This window comes from Lampris incognitus, chromosome 15 (genome assembly GCF_029633865.1).
Source record: "Lampris incognitus isolate fLamInc1 chromosome 15, fLamInc1.hap2, whole genome shotgun sequence".
Classification (NCBI taxonomy): Eukaryota; Metazoa; Chordata; class Actinopteri; order Lampriformes; family Lampridae; genus Lampris; species Lampris incognitus.
Window position 1 is genome coordinate 40,861,021 of NC_079225.1, and position 18,380 is coordinate 40,879,400.

General features: G+C 47.1%; 2 protein-coding genes across 2 annotated transcripts in view; one reads left to right on the top strand and one right to left on the bottom strand.

Annotated features, from left to right (window-relative positions):
* Positions 1 to 121: 121 nt before the first annotated feature.
* Positions 122 to 4,120, top strand: LOC130125576 (uncharacterized). The gene is made up of 2 exons (XM_056295178.1): positions 122 to 218; positions 1,214 to 4,120. Exon 2 carries the CDS (start codon positions 2,372 to 2,374, stop codon positions 3,563 to 3,565), a length of 1,194 nt encoding a protein of 397 aa, XP_056151153.1. The 5' UTR covers positions 122 to 218; positions 1,214 to 2,371; the 3' UTR covers positions 3,566 to 4,120.
* A 4,029-nt stretch (positions 4,121 to 8,149) lies between these two features.
* The window catches only part of slc16a10 (solute carrier family 16 member 10), an 84,054-nt gene continuing 73,823 nt past the window's right edge, over positions 8,150 to 18,380 (bottom strand). The window contains exons 4-6 of the mRNA XM_056294220.1: positions 11,876 to 12,019; positions 11,078 to 11,306; positions 8,150 to 8,385 (exon numbers count right to left, since the gene is read on the bottom strand). Coding sequence (XP_056150195.1) covers positions 8,150 to 8,385; positions 11,078 to 11,306; positions 11,876 to 12,019 — 609 coding nt within the window. The remainder of the gene's footprint in view (positions 8,386 to 11,077; positions 11,307 to 11,875; positions 12,020 to 18,380) is intronic.

Below are 18,380 nucleotides of genomic sequence, written 5' to 3' on the forward strand. Positions count from 1 at the left end.
GCAACGCACGGCTCGCGCGCACAACGTACGGCGGCGGTGAGCGGCGCCGAGTTTCCCGGCTTCTTCTCTCGCCGACCGTTCCTCCGGCCGGCCTCGTTGAAACGGCGTCACCCCAGACGAGCCGGAGACATGGCGGACGGCCAAACGACGCGGGACGGACGGGCGGCGGGGGGGTCCCGGCGGGCGCGGAAAGGTGACATATGCTAATTCGGAGACGGGTAGGTTCAGCTGACGCTACAGGAAGTGGCGAGCGTTAAATTAAAGACGGAGGGGGGAAATGGCGACTCCTAGTGGTGGGGAATAGCAACTGCAGGCCCGTGATCCCCCACCGGGCCTTATTAATGAAACGCTCTTACTCGCAATTTTTTTGTTTAACGCACACTCGTAGAATATTTTAGCCGTCAGGTTTCTCTCACAGAGAAGACAGAAGAAGAGCCAGAGTGACCCTTGAACCGAGACACCAGCTAGCTAGCTAGCTAACACCGATGCCTCTGCAAGCCTGGGTGATTTGCTGGCTGCATGAAGGGAGACAGAACACGTCAGTGGGAAGGGGTTATAAAAAAAACCCAACCCCATCAGGCTTTGTTCCCACCTGTAAGACAACATTGTCTTCCAAGGACTATTCCATGAGTGTGGAAGAACAAATTTGTGCATAAGGACATTTCATAAATGAGGCCTATGGATCCCTTTAGGAAGGGGATCCCATGGGCTACATGGCAGCATAGTGGGTTTCATTCATATATTTGTTCATTTATTTATTGTGTGTGTGTGTGTTTGACACAGGTGCACCGGTTTCCTCCCACAGTCCAAGGACATGCATGTTGGGAGAACTGGAGTCTCTACATTTTCCATAAGTGTGTGTGTGTGTGTGTGTGTGTGAACCCTGCGATGGACCGGCTCCCGGTCCGGTGTGTATAGATGATGGATGAATGGGCAGTTTCATTGCTGCCAGATTCAGTTTTGAAATGAAAACATTTGGTAACTAAAGGCAATCAAACCTGTGTGGTGTCTCGATAAATGCGTCAAACAGGGTGCTATCAGAAACACAGTCAATATATTAATATAATATATTAATTTTCTCAGAGTTACAATGTTTCATGTTTGATAGATAATTTCCCCTTAGGATTTAATATTTTCCTCACATGTTGCTAATCAATAAAGAGAAAAAAGGTAAATTCCACAACTACTTTCATCTTGCAGTAAATATTTACAGACGGTGGTTTGACGATGGACTTTACCAAAAGCTGTCAAACACAACCGGCGGGCTGGCCTGGTGTGTGCTGAGACTGGATTCAACAGACAGCCCAGGTTTGGCTTCATGTGTGACCTGTTACACTACCTGGTGGACCCGGACCCCCGAGAGAAGAGAAGGTTCGTCTTTTGTGGAGAAAAACAACTGACATGAAACCCAGTCCGGCTTTCAATTGGTTGTTTTTGTGCTGCAAAATGTGCTGTCCAGACTGGTAAAGACACTAATTGGTAGGCGTATAAGATGAAATTCCTCATTAAAACTTCTCTCTCTGGCCATTTTTCAGTCATTTGATGCAGGTTTGTATCACCAAATAAAAAAAAATAAAAAAAAGTTTGTCAACAGTGTAGGTGGGGTTTATATGAACATGTGTGAGCTTCCTTTCCTAATGTTAGCATGATAAGGCTAACAGTGAACTGGATCAGGCCTGACTTCCCCATGTGCTTGCGTGGTCCGAGGGTATATAGTTTGAAAATACCGATGGTCTCAGGTTTATGCATCACAAAAGACAGGGGGGTAATGTGATTATATCTTGTGCTGGATTTGCGGTGGCCTGCTGACCCCGGGTAGCCGGCAGATACAGTTCAAGAACATCACTGAAATCCTCCACGTTTCCTTTACTCTCTTGAAAATGCTGAATCCTTTTTCGTGGCGTTTACAAAGTAGTACAGTACATCCCATAACAGAAAGCAAGGACCCAAATCATACACAACTGCAAAAAATATATATTTTTAAGTAGAAAACATCCTGGGTAATGCATAAGGGACTTGAATTATCAACACTATGCAAGATAAAAGCATCGCAGCAAATAATACATATCTGATTGAATGTTACAGAGACAAACAAACAGTAGCACAGGCATGTAGAGACGGGCTGGACGTGGTGAGAGGGCACTGTCTTGACTACACAGATTTCCTTGTGCTTTTCCATGCTGTCTTCATACACTCACATTAAACTGGTACACGGCTGTTTCAATAAGGCCGCAAATACAGGTGAAAACAACCCGGCAAAAAAAAAAAAAAAAAAAACATCCCCAGCACGTCCCCTAAAGGTCCTCTCCGAACGTCCGGTGTCCACAACATCCCCGGGACATCCCGGGGACGTCTAGAAGACCTTCCCCTAATGTCCCCTGGACATTACAGGACGTCCCGCAATAACGTCCCTGGAATGTCTAGAGGACTTTCCCCTAACGACCCTGTAATGTCCTCGGGACGTTACAGGGCCGTCCTGCAACAACATCCCCGGGATGTCACGGGGACGTCAGAAGGACGTTCCCCTAACGTCCCTGTAATGTCCTCGGGACGTTACAGGGTCGTCCTGCAACAACATCCCTGGGATGTCACGGGGACGTCAGGAGGACGTTCCCCTAACGACCCTGTAATGTCCTCGGGACGTTACAGGGTCGTCCTGCAACAACATACCCGGGATGTCACGGGGACGTCAGGAGGACGTTCCCCTAACGTCCCTGTAATGTCCTCGGGACGTTACAGGGTCGTCCTGCAACAACATCCCCGGGATGTCACGGGGACGTCAGGAGGACGTTCCCCTAACGACCCTGTAATGTCCTCGGGACGTTACAGGGTCGTCCTGCAACAACATCCCCGGGATGTCACGGGGACGTCAGAAGGACGTTCCCCTAACGACCCTGTAATGTCCTCGGGACGTTACAGGGCCGTCCTGCAACAACATCCCCGGGATGTCACGGGGACGTCAGGAGGACGTTCCCCTAACGACCCTGTAATGTCCTCGGGACGTTACAGGGCCGTCCTGCAACAACATCCCCGGGATGTCACGGGGACGTCAGGAGGACGTTCCCCTAACGACCCTGTAATGTCCTCGGGACGTTACAGGGTCGTCCTGCAACAACATCCCCGGGATGTCACGGGGACGTCAGGAGGACGTTCCCCTAACGACCCTGTAATGTCCTCGGGACGTTACAGGGTCGTCCTGCAACAACATCCCCGGGATGTCACGGGGACGTCAGGAGGACGTTCCCCTAACGTCCCTGTAATGTCCTCGGGACGTTACAGGGTCGTCCTGCAACAACATCCCCGGGATGTCACGGGGACGTCAGGAGGACGTTCCCCTAACGTCCCTGTAATGTCCTCGGGACGTTACAGGGTCGTCCTGCAACAACATCCCCGGGATGTCACGGGGACGTCAGGAGGACGTTCCCCTAACGTCCCTGTAATGTCCTCGGGACGTTACAGGGCCGTCCTGCAACAACATCCCCGGGATGTCACGGGGACGTCAGGAGGTCGTTCCCCTAACGACCCTGTAATGTCCTCGGGACGTTACAGGGACGTCCCGCAATAACGTCCCCGTGACGTAATGATAACCCTACACAATGACATTTACCGGATGTTCGGAGAGGACCGTTAGGGGGACGTGCTGGGGACGTGTTTTGTTTGCTGGGAAAGCCCAAAAAGAGCCCCAGTAATGACAGCAACAAAAAATCAAAATACCAAAAAAATACAGCTGCAAGCACTGCAGCCCTTAGCACAACCATGAAAGTCTCCCAAACGTTGAGCCGTGCAGACCCCACACTCTCCCCCACCAGGTCAGCCCCGACATCACACACACCTCTGTGTAAACGATGAGATTAAACATTCTACACATAAGATGGAGACAAGTCAATGTCAATAAATTTGGTCTAAGCCATCACTTCATACAAACAAAACAGGGAAAGACAGGATGTCTCGTCCAGTTCTCCTTCGGCCCACGCACGCACGCGCACGCACGCACGCGCGTCAGGAAAGTCGTAAAGCTTCTTTGGGGGCCATGGATCATCTCAACAAAACCAGTCTCAATCAACAGCCACCTCAAGTCTAAAAGAGTCACCCACCCGGGAACTAGTCACACCACAGCGAATCAACTCAAACCTCAGAGGTACAAAGTTAACTTGAGTAATTTCTTTCACACTGGAAATTACTCGAGGCTCTTATTGCTGAACAGCACGATCAGACTGACAAATAAAGGACAAGATATTGAAACGAATTCCGGAGGGCGACGCGACCACAGGAAGTGCCGCGGCCGGGAATCGAACCCGTGTCGCCCGCACCGCAGGAGACATCGCTAACCGCTCGACTAGAGGGCCGGACCCGCCAGCCGGCGGCCAGCGTGTCTTCTTATCCACGCACGTTACAATATAGTTGCCAACACCACGCACACCGGTCAAATCCAAAGCTCTGATTCAAAGGCGGGTGCTATAAACGGGTCACGTCAGACATGTAAACGCCGGGCGTGGTGCCCTGTTCAGGTTGGGTCACATCTTCAGATTCGGAGCCGGGTGGGTTCTGATTACTACCCCCACGCTTAAGACGACAACTACATCCAGACTTCAGTCACAGGCGCCCCCATATGCCCCCCCCCCCCATGCGAACGCTGGCTCTGTGCTATGGCAGCCGCTGGTCACTATGAGTAAACGCTACAAGGCGCGCCCCCTAGTGGTCCGGATGATGACGTGACGCCAACTTTTTCCATTTAGGACGTCTGAGGTAGATGGTGTCAAGACACTTGCTATGGGAGAGCCCGCATTTCGACGGTTCGTTCACGGGCGAATCAACGTCGCGGATCAGGGTTGAATCACTGTTGATTTTTTTTTGGGGGGGGGGGATTTCTCCCCAATTGTACCCAGCCAATTACCCCGCTCTTCCGAGCTGTCCCGGATGTTGCTCACCCCCCTCTGCTGATCCGGGGAGGGCTGCAGACTACCACGCGCCTCCTCCGACACACGAGTCGCCGCCAGCCGCTTCTTTTCACCTGACAGTGAGGAGTTTCGCCAGGGGAACGTAGCGCGTGGGAGGATCCCGCTATTCCCCCAGCCCCCCCCCCGAACAGACACCCCCGGCCGACCAGAGGAGGCGCTAGTGCAGCAACCAGGACACGCACCCACATCCAGCTTCCCACCCGTAGACACGGCCAATTGTGTCTGCAGGGACGCCCGACCAAGCCGGAGGTAACACGGGGATTCGAACCGGCGATCCCCGTGTTAGGCAATGGAATAGACCGCTACACTACCCGGACGCCCCATGAATTTTGTCTCGATTTTGCAACGCGAATCGACGTTTATATTACCACGTTGTTTCTATAACCACGTTATAACCGGTTATAACGACGTGTTTGTTTTGGGTTTTTGTTTTTTTTTAACGTTGGGACGACGGCTGACATTTCTACCACATTTCAACGGTGAAGGACGGGTCGCGCGCCGGCTGGGACGGTTTGACGTTACGGGGAAACGACCTTTTGCGCCTAGCAGTAAAAACGTCACATCCGGTCCACAAAGTGTCGAAGGTGATTTCCTCTATTGTGTGTGTGGGTGGGGAGGGGAGGGGAGGGGGGCGTGTCTGAGCTGCAGGTAAGCGTGGACGGCACGGGGCGCTTCAACTAAACAGATGGGACGGCCTCGAGAGGCCGCCATTTCCCCCTCATAACGTTTGGTCTTGGGTAAATCAGCGTTACAGGCAAACACGAATTATGGACACGGTGACGTTGCTCGACAAATTAATGGAAAAAAAACAACAAAAAAACAATAAATACAATATGAAAATACGAAAATCCAAAACAAAACTTTCTACCAAAGATCGATGAGCCGAACGTATAAACGGTTATTTTGTTACTCGGTGCGGGATTCGATACGATGGGTACTGCGTCACAAGGCGACGTCGCCAACCGCTCGGCTAATGGGTCAGACTCGTTAGCTAGGGGCTAACGTGTGTTATTGGTAGTTTACACCAGTGATTAACTCGACATTAACCCGACCGAGGGCCTCCTTGCTAGCCAGATTAATGCCACTCACGTCTGGTCGCATCCCAGGCCTTGGTGGAGTCCTCCTGCAGGTACATAACCACTGGATTACTGTAAACCGGTGAAAATCAAAATGATCATCTCTACTGTAAACTACTAATAAGAAACGTTAGCCCCTAGCTAGCGGGTCCGACCCTTTAGCCGAGCGGTTAGTGACGTCGCCTTGCGGTGCAGTTCACCCCGTATCGAATCCCGCACCGAGCAAGAAAATAACCGGTTACACTACTATGTATTTTTTGTGTGTTCACTTTAAAAGTCAAACGTCCACACTTATCTTTTAGTGGGATTCCCGCCTTCTCACAATTACACAATCTCTTTCTTTTACCCTTATCTGTTATTTACTCATTTAATCTTTACCACCCAAAGGCTGTGACTTCTGCTGTTTGAATCGTCTCACCTGTTTTATTCATCTGTTTACAGAGGTGGAAAACCCGGCTCCAGAAAGTAGAAGTCCTAACCATGTATTTGCTCCACCCATGGCCCAAACCAGCTGATTTCACTACTCAGTTCTCCTACCTGGCTGAGGTGTTGTGCTAATTAAAATCAGCTGGTTTAGTGCATGGGTTGGAGCAAATACATGGTTAGTACCTCTACTTTCTGGAGCGGAGTTCGCCACCTCTGCCTATTTCCATAATATTTTCCTAAGAGGTTCAACAGTACCACTTCTCCCACATTACACTGTCTGCTAAAAGATGTCGGACCAAAGAAAGGAAGAGCAGATGGAGAGAGAGAAAAAAAAATACTGACATTTTTCTCACCACTGTCTTACGTATTAAAAGAAGAAATGCTGCTTAGCGTCGAGACTAAAAATCGATTAACAATCCAAACACAATGTTAACAGGCACTAAATGAAATCAGCATTCACATCCATCCCATACACACGCTTCATGGCAAGCGACAGATGTGCGGTGGGTTACGTTTCCTGCGCCGGCTTGAAACTAAATCAAGAAAACAAAGTCCAAACGGAAAATGTAATAATAATGACAAAAATAAAACAGGAATAAAAAAAAGCTCCTAGGTACTGCGCCCATCAAGGGTTCATTCACATGGTGCAGTACAAGCAGAAAGCAGCCTTTTGCATTAATCATTCCAGCAATATTGTAAAAAATAAATCAGATTTTCCGGATCCAGCCTTGGGAATAAACTGGTCTGAATGGGAATACTTCGAGATGCTGCAGACGTCCTTATCCCTGCTGGAATATAACGCTGCTGTGCTTGACAGACGGCCCGAGTGCATCTACAACCAGGAGCTTACCAAACCAACTCACATGATTTGACTAGGCTCTTCTATAGGGCGGCAGTTACCTCTCCTCAAATTACAAATGGCCTCCAATATTTACAATATCGGCAAAAATAAAAACGAACGGGCGGGTTTGTCTTAGGGCACCGTTGGAGAGAGCAAATAGATGTGGCAACGTTAAAATGTGGCGGTTTTCACTTTGCATCTGAAATACTGTGATAGGCTAAAACAACGTTAGTGTGCAAACTTAAGACTGGCTATGTCGTATAACTTACGTCTCGTTCTTGCTACGCCGTAGATACACAAAGAAAAGAAAAACAATGCCTGTTGTAAAGTGAGGAATTGGGTTGTGAAACTGGCCGTTGATTCGGGGTCTGCAGCCTTCATAGTGCACCTACGGGTAAGTAAAAGCATGCTTTCCCTTGTCACAGATATAAAACTGAACATATATATTTTTTCATATTTCTATTCTAACCTTCAAGTTGATTTGGCAGCTGGCTAATCATAGTAAAACAATCTAATGCATAGTTCTTAGAATCACATTCATGTTAAAACTGCGAACGGCACTCGGATCTATACGTTTATATCTGATATGTATCAAAGCTTTGGCATTTTTTTCTTTTCTTCCACCATTAATGGCAGTCCTTACAATCCGGTTCTTTCACTCACAGGTAAATACACACGCGCTAACACACACACATTTCATACTTTTCTTTTATAAAATATGCTGTCAGCAGTCCCCGAGGTGTCTGCCTCTTGTGTGTTTGTTTCAGTTCGCTCGGTTGGGCGGGGGGGGGGGGGCGGGGGGGTATGGATGGAATTGGGGGTGGGGGTGGGGGGGTGGGGCTATTGGTTTACAGAACAGACTCGGGGTCTCCGCTTTTGTACGCCACGTCTCCCTGAGCCTTCTCGCCGTCCAGCATCTTCTGGGTGACGTCCTGCCCTTTCCTGAGGGCCTCCTCTTCCTCTCTCCTCTTACGCCTGGCCTCCACCCAGGGGATCAGACACAGCACCGCCCCCCCGATGATGGGTGGGATACCGGCCAGGTAGAAGGCCACGTCATAACTCTTCAGCCGGTCCCTCAGGAACCCTGCAGAGACAGAGACAGACAGATAGAGAGAGACGGAGAGACACAGATAGAGGGGCGGAAAGGAAAAGACAAACAAAGAAAGAAGGATTGAAAATGAAAGAGAGAAAGAAAGTTGAAATGTGAGCAAGAAAGAAAGAAAAGACTGGTTGAACTGGTTCATGTGTTGTGTCTTTGTGTCCCGAGGCTCCGACCTGCGCTGACCTCACTAGCAGCTGGACCGAGAACACGTGTGAGTCTGTTTTCACGGTGCTCTTAAAACACAACAGCGCTCATCGGAAACCAGACAGAGGCGCGTCAGAGAATCTGGACTCCCTTTAAACTGGATCTGCTGACAGGTCAGGAGGACCCAACAGGACAGAACTCCTATTAACGGCAATTGCCCCCCCCCACCCCCCGACACACATGCACAAACACACTGTGTATGTTTTTCAGAGGAAATAACTGGTGAGAGGTCTGTCATGATGTGTATCCTCCATGCTGTAGCTTCCACCATTTGGCGCTAACACTTTTTGATTGAACAGATAAACAACGGTATCATGAGTGTGCCGATGCTTAACGAATGTCAAGAATATGCAATTTATTTATTTAACACCGCCTGCGTTTCAAAATCAAAGCCTTCGAGAGTGCAACTTCACCCCGTTGGGTGCTGTTGTGTTTGAGACCAGCCTGGAAACTTCCGGTTAGAAAAGCGTGAAAGGAGCAGATTTCTAATTCACACTGGGCAAATTCATCAGATAAACACTGCACTTACTGAAGATCAGATGACACAAGAGATCAGGGAATAGCTCGACTCCTTACGCGTACGCATGCCTGTAAAATTCCCTTTTCCTCCAGAGGGCGCTGACGTGAACCAGTTAGATGCAGAGGGTTTTTTATTTCATTTTTTGCAGTCATAAAATGGTCAATCTGCAGCGTGTGGTGAACAATAAACACCTGAGCGTCAGCAAATTTCCATCCCATAATTTCATAATTGAACTAGACCCATAACACTTTCATTACTATAAGTATAATAATAATAATTAGTATTATGATTATCATGTTATCATTATTATTATCATTATAATTATTATTATCATAAGATGATATTATCATGAGAGGGAGGACAGTGGAATGGTGAGGATGCAAGGAGTAGAGGTGACGAAGGCGTATGAGTTTAAATACTTGGGGTCAACTGTCCAAGGTAACAGGGAGTGCAGAAGAGAGGTGAAGAAGAGAGTGCAGGCAGGGTGGAGTGGGTGGAGAAGAGAGTCAGGAGTGATTTGTGACAGAAGGGTACCAGCAAGAGTTAAAGGGAAGGTTTACAAGATGGTTGTGAGACCAGCCATGTTATATGGTTTGGAGACAGTGGCACTGATGAAAAGACAGGAGGCGGAGTTGGAGGTGGTGGAGGTGAAGATGATAAGATTTTCACCGGGAGTGATGAAGAAGGACAGGATTAGGAACGAGTATATTAGAGGGACAGCTCAGGTTGGACGGTTTGGAGACAAAGCAAGAGAGGCAAGTTTGAGATGGTTTGGACATGTGTGAAGGAGAGATGCTGGGTATATTGGGAGAAGGATGCTGAATATGGAGCTGCCAGGGAAGAGGAGAAGAGGAAGGCCAAAGAGGAGGTTTATGGATGTGGTGAGGGAGGACATGCAGGTGGTTGGTGTGACAGAGGAAGATGCAGAGGACAGGAAGAGATGGAAACAGATGATCCACTGTGGCGGATGTGAAAGTAGTAGATTATTATCATGCTATCGTCTCACATCTTGCCAGGCTCACTTTCAATATGTTACAGGGGTGGATTATAGTGCATCTCTATTATTATACACCTTGAATATTGCTCATACTTGGACTGGCACTCACCATTTCCTAATCTATTATAATATCTTTATTTTTTCATATCTTTATTTTCAATTGTGTCTTTATTTTGTATAATCATTGTATGTAGTTATTTACTTGTATATGCGTGCAACTTAGAGCAGCATACCAAGTCAAATCCCTCACATGGAAACATACTACTTGGCGTATAAAACTGATTTAGACTCGGACTCTGATTATTATCATGACTCATGGATATTACATAACCATATCCATGAGTCGTGAGCTTTGCCGCCTTCTTTTTGATGATCTTGAATGTAAACTTTCACTTTAGCAAAGAGCTTCACAAGTTGAATAATTCTTGTTTTGGTTCTTTGCCTTCTTTGGGGCTGCAACTAACAATTATTTTCACAATCGGTTAATCTATCAATTTTATTTTATTTTTTTTAAGATTAATCGTTTGGTTTGTTAAAAGTAAAAAACGCTGTTGAATGGCCACGTTAAAATTTCCAGAGTGATGTCTCAAAACCGTTTATTTAGTCTGACCAACAGCCAAAAACCCCCCACAAGTATTCATTTCATAATGGTGCCGCCCAGTGACTGCTGGGAGAGGCTCCAGCATCCCCGCAACCCTGAGAGCAGGATGAGCGGTTCGGATAATGGATGGATGGATGGTGTAAATCAGAGACAATACTGAATTGATAGCAAATCTTAGCATTTATGAAACTGCAGCCAAAAAATATTTGGTATTTATACTTGATGAAAGACTGAAATGATTCATCGACTACCAAAATTGTAGTCGATTAATTTTCTATTGGTCGACTAATCAATTAATTGACTAATCGTTTCATTACTGTTCTTATTATGACTAAAATGTGTCAAGTCGTACCTGCAATGGGAGGCCCCACGGTCATGGGCACAGACATCAGGCCCAGCAGGAAGCCAATGGCCTGGGACACGTCCTTGGGGCCCACCAGCTCAAAGGCAATGGGGGCCATGATGCAGATGAAGCAGCCGTCAAACAGGCCCATCAGCAGGCACACCGCTATCAGGCCACCGAAGATCTCGCACAGCGGGATCATCATGGACATCAGGCCGATGACTAAGAAGGAAGACACCTGGGACGGAGAGAGGAGAGTGGTTACTCTCTTGGCCTAGAGTTTCGTGTTTACGGTCGCCTCCATCTTGTCGGATTCCAGAGCCGGTGCATCTAAATTTGGCACGACCTGCTTCAGACGCATGAGCAATCTGTCAAGTCACTCCAGAGAGAGACCTGTCAATCAAGGCAAACATGGCCCCAAACATAACGATATTTACGCCTTTATACGCTTAGTAATGGAACAAGGATTTTCAAAATCCTCACCGAAACGCAAATCAGTACAGATGACGTTAGCAAGTCAGACCCCAGTGCAGAGAGAAGCTGGGGTTTCCCCATCGGCTTCTGTACAACCCAGGTCTTTCTGGAGACAGTATCTTGCGGCAATTAGAAGAACTGCGTCTTGACGCACCTCGGCTTCAAAAATCAGCCATGATTTTTGCCGCTTACATGAAACACAGATCTTATTTAGGGAGATTTTGGGGTTTTTTTTTTCAAATGGGAAATTATAATCAGGATTTTGACCTGTGAACCATCTGCCCTCTTGCGGCTAATTCTGTCCGACAAAGTGAAGACGGAGGAGGCGCTCACCTGCAGGTAGACCTTGCTGACTCCTTGCATGTAGTCGGCCACCCTACCGAAGATAAGACGGCCCACGCCCGATGTGATTCCGATGCACATGAGCAGGACCTCTTTGTTAGCTTCTGGCCCGAAGCGCTCCTCCACGTGTTTCATCTGTAGATGAGGCGACACAAAAAACAGAAAGAAAAAGCTTTTCAAACAGAGCTGCTTTATGGCTGCAATCAGATGACCTGGAGTTTGAGTCTTGGGTCATAACTTGTTTATGGAAAGGGGAGGTGAAATCTTGCAAAACCAGAGGGTTGGTTAGGAAGGAACTGGGGAAGGCTCGGCGGTTTCTATGTGTTTAAGGTTGTGACACATTTTGCCCACACATTGATTTCTGTTTAATGTGTATACGAAGTTTCTGAGAGTGTGTTTTAATACGGTGGGTTGGTTGGGTGAAGATTGGGGCCAGCAGTTCAACCCTCAATTCCAGCAATAAATGAAACGTTACCTTTTTTTTTTCTTTTGGGGAGGGGGGGTTCCCCCTTCTTCTCCCCAGCCAATTACCCCACGCTTCCGAGCCTTCCCGGTTGTTGCTCCACCCCCTCTGCCGATCCGGGGAGGGTTGCAGACTACCACATGCCTCCTCCGATACATGTGGTGTCGCCAGCCGCTTCTTTTCACCCGACAGTGAGGAGTTTCTCCAGGGAGACATAGCACGTGGGAGGATCATGCTATTCCCCCCAGTCCCCCCCCCCGAACAGGCACCCCGACCAACCAGAGGAGGTGCTAGTGCAGCGACCAGGACATACCCACATCCGGCTTCCCACCCACAGACACGGACAATTTTGTCTGTAGGGACGCCCGACCAAGCCAGCGGTAACATGGGGATTCAAACCGGCGATCCCCATGATGTTACCATTTTTAATAGAGATGCAGTCCAGGGGCCTCATTTTAACATTGACAGTTGAGAGATACAGGAAAGGCAGGGGATGACACGCAGCAAAGGGCCCGGGCCGGATTCGAACCCAGGCCACTGCGGTAAGGACTCAGCCTTATGTGGTACGCACTCTATCAGGTGAGCCACCGGGGCGCGCCCCCACCCTTAACTTGTTTTACAGACAGAAACAAAACCTGATGGTTGTCTATAACTCCTGCCCCCTCAATATCTATTATCTACCTTCTTGCAACTAGCAACCACCTAGGCTAGCAAAGACCTCAATGTTAGCCAATTAGCGCCTGCATTCAGGAATTACCCCAGCTCCATGGGTGTTTGAGAACAAATTTGTCTGCGAGAACATTTCCAAAATGCGGCCCTGGGGTCTAGTTGTCTAGACCAGAACCAGAGAGAGACTGAGAGAGATGTGCTGCTCAGAAACCTGCCAGCAAATTCAACTTTTCACCTCTGAGGAGGCTGTGGTCCCAGACCCCAAAAAACGGACCGTGTTCTCCCTCCACCTCCTCTCAGCCCTCCCTCAACCTTCTCCATCCAGCTATCTGTCCATCCATTCATAGATCCATCCATCCTGACCCCTGGATGACTTACTGTCTCTGCTAACAAAGAACAACCACACTCTCTGTTCACCAGTTTCTTGTTCTGCGGGGAGTAGGGCAGGATGTGTATTCATCTGTGTGTGTGTGTGTGTGTGTGTGTGTGTGTGTGTGTGTGTGTGTGTGTGTGTGTGTGTGTGTGTGTGTGTGTGTGTGTGTGTGCATGAGCAGTGATTGATGTACCCATCAGTGTATTGAGCCTGTGAATAAGGGTAGCTATGCATTACACGTGATTATATCCCCTTCAATAGATACATACATACATACATACATACATACATACAAACACCCCCCCTCCAACCACTGTTCTGCCAACGAGATTATAGTGTATAGATTATGACTAATTGATGACTTAATTGATTATGACTAATGACTATTGCAAACTGTTCTCTTCTCTCATATGTCTGTTCTTGTGCTGCTAAGATCCTACAGTCCAGCCTTTTCTAGCCACTGGTAGGATTTCTCTATAACAGCCATGTCTTCTAGCTGTCGATGGTACATCCCATGGAGGGGCTTAGTCTTCCATACCTCTTCTTCTTCCTCCCCACTCTGTCTTCTGCTGCCTGAGGTACTCCCTCAGCAGTTCGTCATGGGGGTTCTCATGTACTCGTGGATGTTCCTTTTTTCATCCTGGATAGTGGCTCTGACACTCAATAACCTTCCGCCCCATATTTTTCCTTATCGTACAGTCTTAGGCTCCTGGACTTCGGGTGGAACTCTCTGTACATTGTGAGGAGTTTCTGTGTCCTGATATCTGTGGCTTTTACCACCTTCTTTGGCCAGCTTATTATTCCAACTGGGTATCTGATGACTGGTAGGGCATATGTGTTGATGGCTTGGATCTTATTCTTCCCATTGAGCTGGCTCCTCAGGACCTGCCTCACTCTCTGGAGGTATTTGGCTATAGCTGACCTCCTTGCTGCCTCCTTGTGGTTTCCATTTACCTGTGTAATACCCAGGTACTTGTAACTCTCCTGTATGTCTGTTATCCTGCCATCTGGTAATTCAACCCCTTCAGTCCTCACCACCTTTCTTATTGCCACCATTCGACCACAATTGTCCAATCCGAATGACTTCCCAATGTCGTCACTGGTGAGGTGGCTCAGCGAGTCAGTGTCTCGCTCATACCCGGGATACAGCTTGATGTCAGCCATGTATAGCATGTGGCTGATGGCAACAGCACTTCTGAACCTGTATCCATGTCCACTCTCTGTGATGATCTGACTGATGGGATTCAGGCCCGTGTAGAACAGCAGTGGGGATTATGCATCACCTTGGTATATGCCACATTTGTTTTTGTTTTAAAAAAATTCTCCCCAATTGTATCCGGTGAATTACCCCACTCTTCCGAGCCGTCCCGGTCACTGCCGATCCGGAAAGGGCTGCAGACTATCACATGCCTCTTCCGATACATGTGGAGTCGCCAGCCACTTCTTTTTACCTGACAGTGAGGAGTTTCGCCAGGGGGACGTAGAGCGTGGGAGGATCATGCTATGCCCCCCCCCCGAACCGGCGCCCCGACCGACCAGAGAAGGCGCTAGTGCGGCGACCAGGACACATACCCACATCCGGCTTCCCACTCGCAGACACGGCCAATTGTGTCTGTAGGGACGACCGACCAAGCCGGAGGTAACACGGGGATTCAAACCGGCCATCCCCGTGTTGGTAGGCAACGGAATAGACCGCTATGCTACCCGGACGTGGTATATGCCACATTTGATGGTTACCTGTGTGGCTGTCTTCGAGTTGGCCTCTAGTGTTGTTTTCCACTGCCGCATTGAGTTCTTGATGAAGGCTATTAGTGTCCTGTTGGCTTTGTATAGTGCCAAGCACTCCATTAACCAGGTGTGGGGCATTGAATTGTAGGCTTTCTTGTAGTCAATCCAGGCTGTGCTCGGGTTGGTCTGTCTGGTCTTAGCATCTTGGGGGACTGTTCTATCAACCAGTAGCTGATGCTTTGACCCTCTGTGTTGTTCCCAATTCATTTCTGAGTTTTGCTCATGTATTGACTTGTGTGCCCTTCCAGCTTAGCTGCTATGATGCCTAACAGGCTCTTCCATGTTGTGGAGAGGCAGGTTATCGGCTGGTAGCTCGAAGGTGTTGTACCCTTGTGAGGATACTTCATGATCAGTATTGTTCTCCCATGTTAGTCAGTCAGGGTGAGACCCTGATGTTAGCAACTGGGTCATCTGTCACCAGGCATTCATGGAGTGTCATTTGCTTCTTCAGCCAGTAGGCGTGAATCATGTCAGGGCCTGGTATAGTCCAGCTCTTCATACTTGAGACTTGTATGTTGGATGTCGGCCACTGTGATGACAACTGGTTCTTGTTCTGAGAGATTGCTGTGGTCTGCTCTTAGGTCCACCAGCCACTGGGTACTGGTGTTGTGTGATGCCTCCTTTTCCCATATATCTTTCCAGTATAGCTTGGTCTCTGCTCTGGGTGGGTCTGATGTTGTCCCCTTGTTACTCTGCAGCTGGGAAAACACTTTGGATGGTTCTTTGAGGAACAGGCAATTTTCTCTTTTGGCTTCTGCTTCTCTAGTGAAACTCTTCAGCCTGGAAGCCAGAGCTGAGAGCCTTTGTTTGGCAGCTTCCCGGGCCTCACTTTTGTGTGTGTGTGTGTAAATCTATGCATTCGTGTGCATAGATTTAAGCTGAAAATCAGCGTAAAAGGATTTCTTGAGATTTTTAGTTGTTTATTTTGACTCTTTGCGAACTTTCCATATTTTAATATTACGTATCTCCATTCATATCAACTGCGTTTTCTTTATGCTGAGCTTCCAAATACATAATGCTTTTGGTTTTGTAATTTGGGCGTCTACAAGAAAAAGAAGTCATAAGTTGACAGGGAAAAAAACAACAAGATAAAGACAGTCAGGGTCGGAGCCAACAACATTCAGAGGCCTCTTTGCAAGCAGCAAAATATGTCTCTCTCTCTCTCTCCCTCTCTCTAAACCAGTATTCAGTGAGCCCTTCAACACAGAGACGTCAGCTGACGCCATCATCACAGAGGACTCGGCGCTTTCTAGATTCACAAAACCATAAAACTGGAACTTTGACCCTGGAAGCTGAAGGAACAGAGAGAGAAATCTGCCATTGGTCAGAAATGCTGCAGTCAGCGGTGACCTGTGATCGCTGACTAAGCCAATTCACCAGACGCAGGCCGGAGTGTGTGATACACCCCAAGATAACTAGACAGACAGTCCCAGACAACCTCTGAGGAAGCAGTAACAGAGGGCCCTCCCACACACACACACACACATGAACACGCACACTCAGGACAACTGTTTGTCATGCCACCTATCATGTGAGAATGTGTATCCACCTCAGCTGTGAGACTGTGGTGTTAGCTTTAAAGATAGCTCCTGGACAAGCTTGATAGGCCTGAAGAGGAAATCCATATTGCACGGTCAAACCGAACAGCAACCTGGGGGCTGGGCATCTCAAACAGGGCCCGAGAAGGCATTCCTTACTGAACTTGCTGACTCATTTGCAAGGGGCTATTGCATTCTGCGGTTACTCATTACAACAACGTCAACAAAAGAAAATTAAAAAAAGCAATGAGTCACTTTTGATGCTATGACAGATAGTGTTATCTGTTTACTCGGGCATTTGAATAGATTTCGGTTTATTGACAGCGGTAATAATCACACTCGCCCTATCTTTTTGATGTTATCGCTCGGTTTGGATTTGGAGATACTTTTCGTAATTAGATTAAATTGAGGTACTGACAAACGAGGTGGTATCTGAGCCCTTTAATATCACAAGAGGCTGCCGTCAAGGTTCACCTTTCTCACCACTCTTGTTTGTCCTAGCTAGAGAACCATTAGCTATAGCAATTAGAACTAGCAGGAAAATAGAGGGGACCAAAATTCGTGACAGAGACCACAAAATAGCCCTCTTCGTGGACGATATAGTTTTGTTCCTAAATCACACAGCAAAACAGTCACACAGAAAATGCTCATTATAAGCACGAGTACAGGTCAATAAACTGTAGAAAAGCCTTTTGACAAAATAAAAAGAAAGAAAGAAAGAAAAAAAGCCCTTCAATAAAGAAAGTCTTTATCTGTGCACCAACATCCAGTTGAAAGTAATTTACAACTTATGTATTTAGGGCTGGGCAAACATTCAATATTGTCATTTATCGTCTTTCAACGGCATCGTATCAGGATGAAATGTGGATATTGTAATGTTATGATGGACAACGTTGCTGTCTAATAAGAATCTACCCGAAATTTCTCCCAAAATCAGGTCTCAAGTATTTGAGGGAGTATAATTCGAAAGCTCGTTGTGGTTTGATATCCTACTTTAAATTACCAAACAGTTCAATGTGATGACCCTCAGCTGGACTCTTAAACATGCTGTTTTTGCATTATGTAAGCAGATATAGTGATGCATATCAATATAAGACCTACCCTATTAGTTTGGCTTTTAATCCAACTTTATTTATTTATTTTAGTCTTTTCTACCTCTTGGTCTATCCTTCTACATTCTAGATTGTTTTCCTTTACTCGCTTCTATACTTCTCTTCTTCGTATTTTTTTTTTATCTTGCACTCTTAACCGTTCATTTACCTTTTATCTTTCTGCCATTTTGAGTTGTTATCTATTTATCTTATCGGTCTAAGTCATGCCTCTGGCGTTTCCTCACTGCAACTTGATGAGATTTATGATAGCGTCTCCTCAGTTCCTGTTTTTATTGAACGTTTCATTTATTACTGTTACTATTATTATTCTTTTATTTTTATGGGGAGGATTTTATTGTTTTGTGTGACGCACTTTGTGTTACACTTGTTTGTATGAAAAGTGCTGTACAAATAAAGTCTGACTGACTGATTGATATTTGCCAGCATTATATAATAACAAACTTGATGAACTATGTAACATCATCCATTTACCCATGTATGGATGTATATATGCAAACATGTATGGAGGTTTACGTAATGTACAGACTGTGGAAACAAATTTCTTCAACAATTA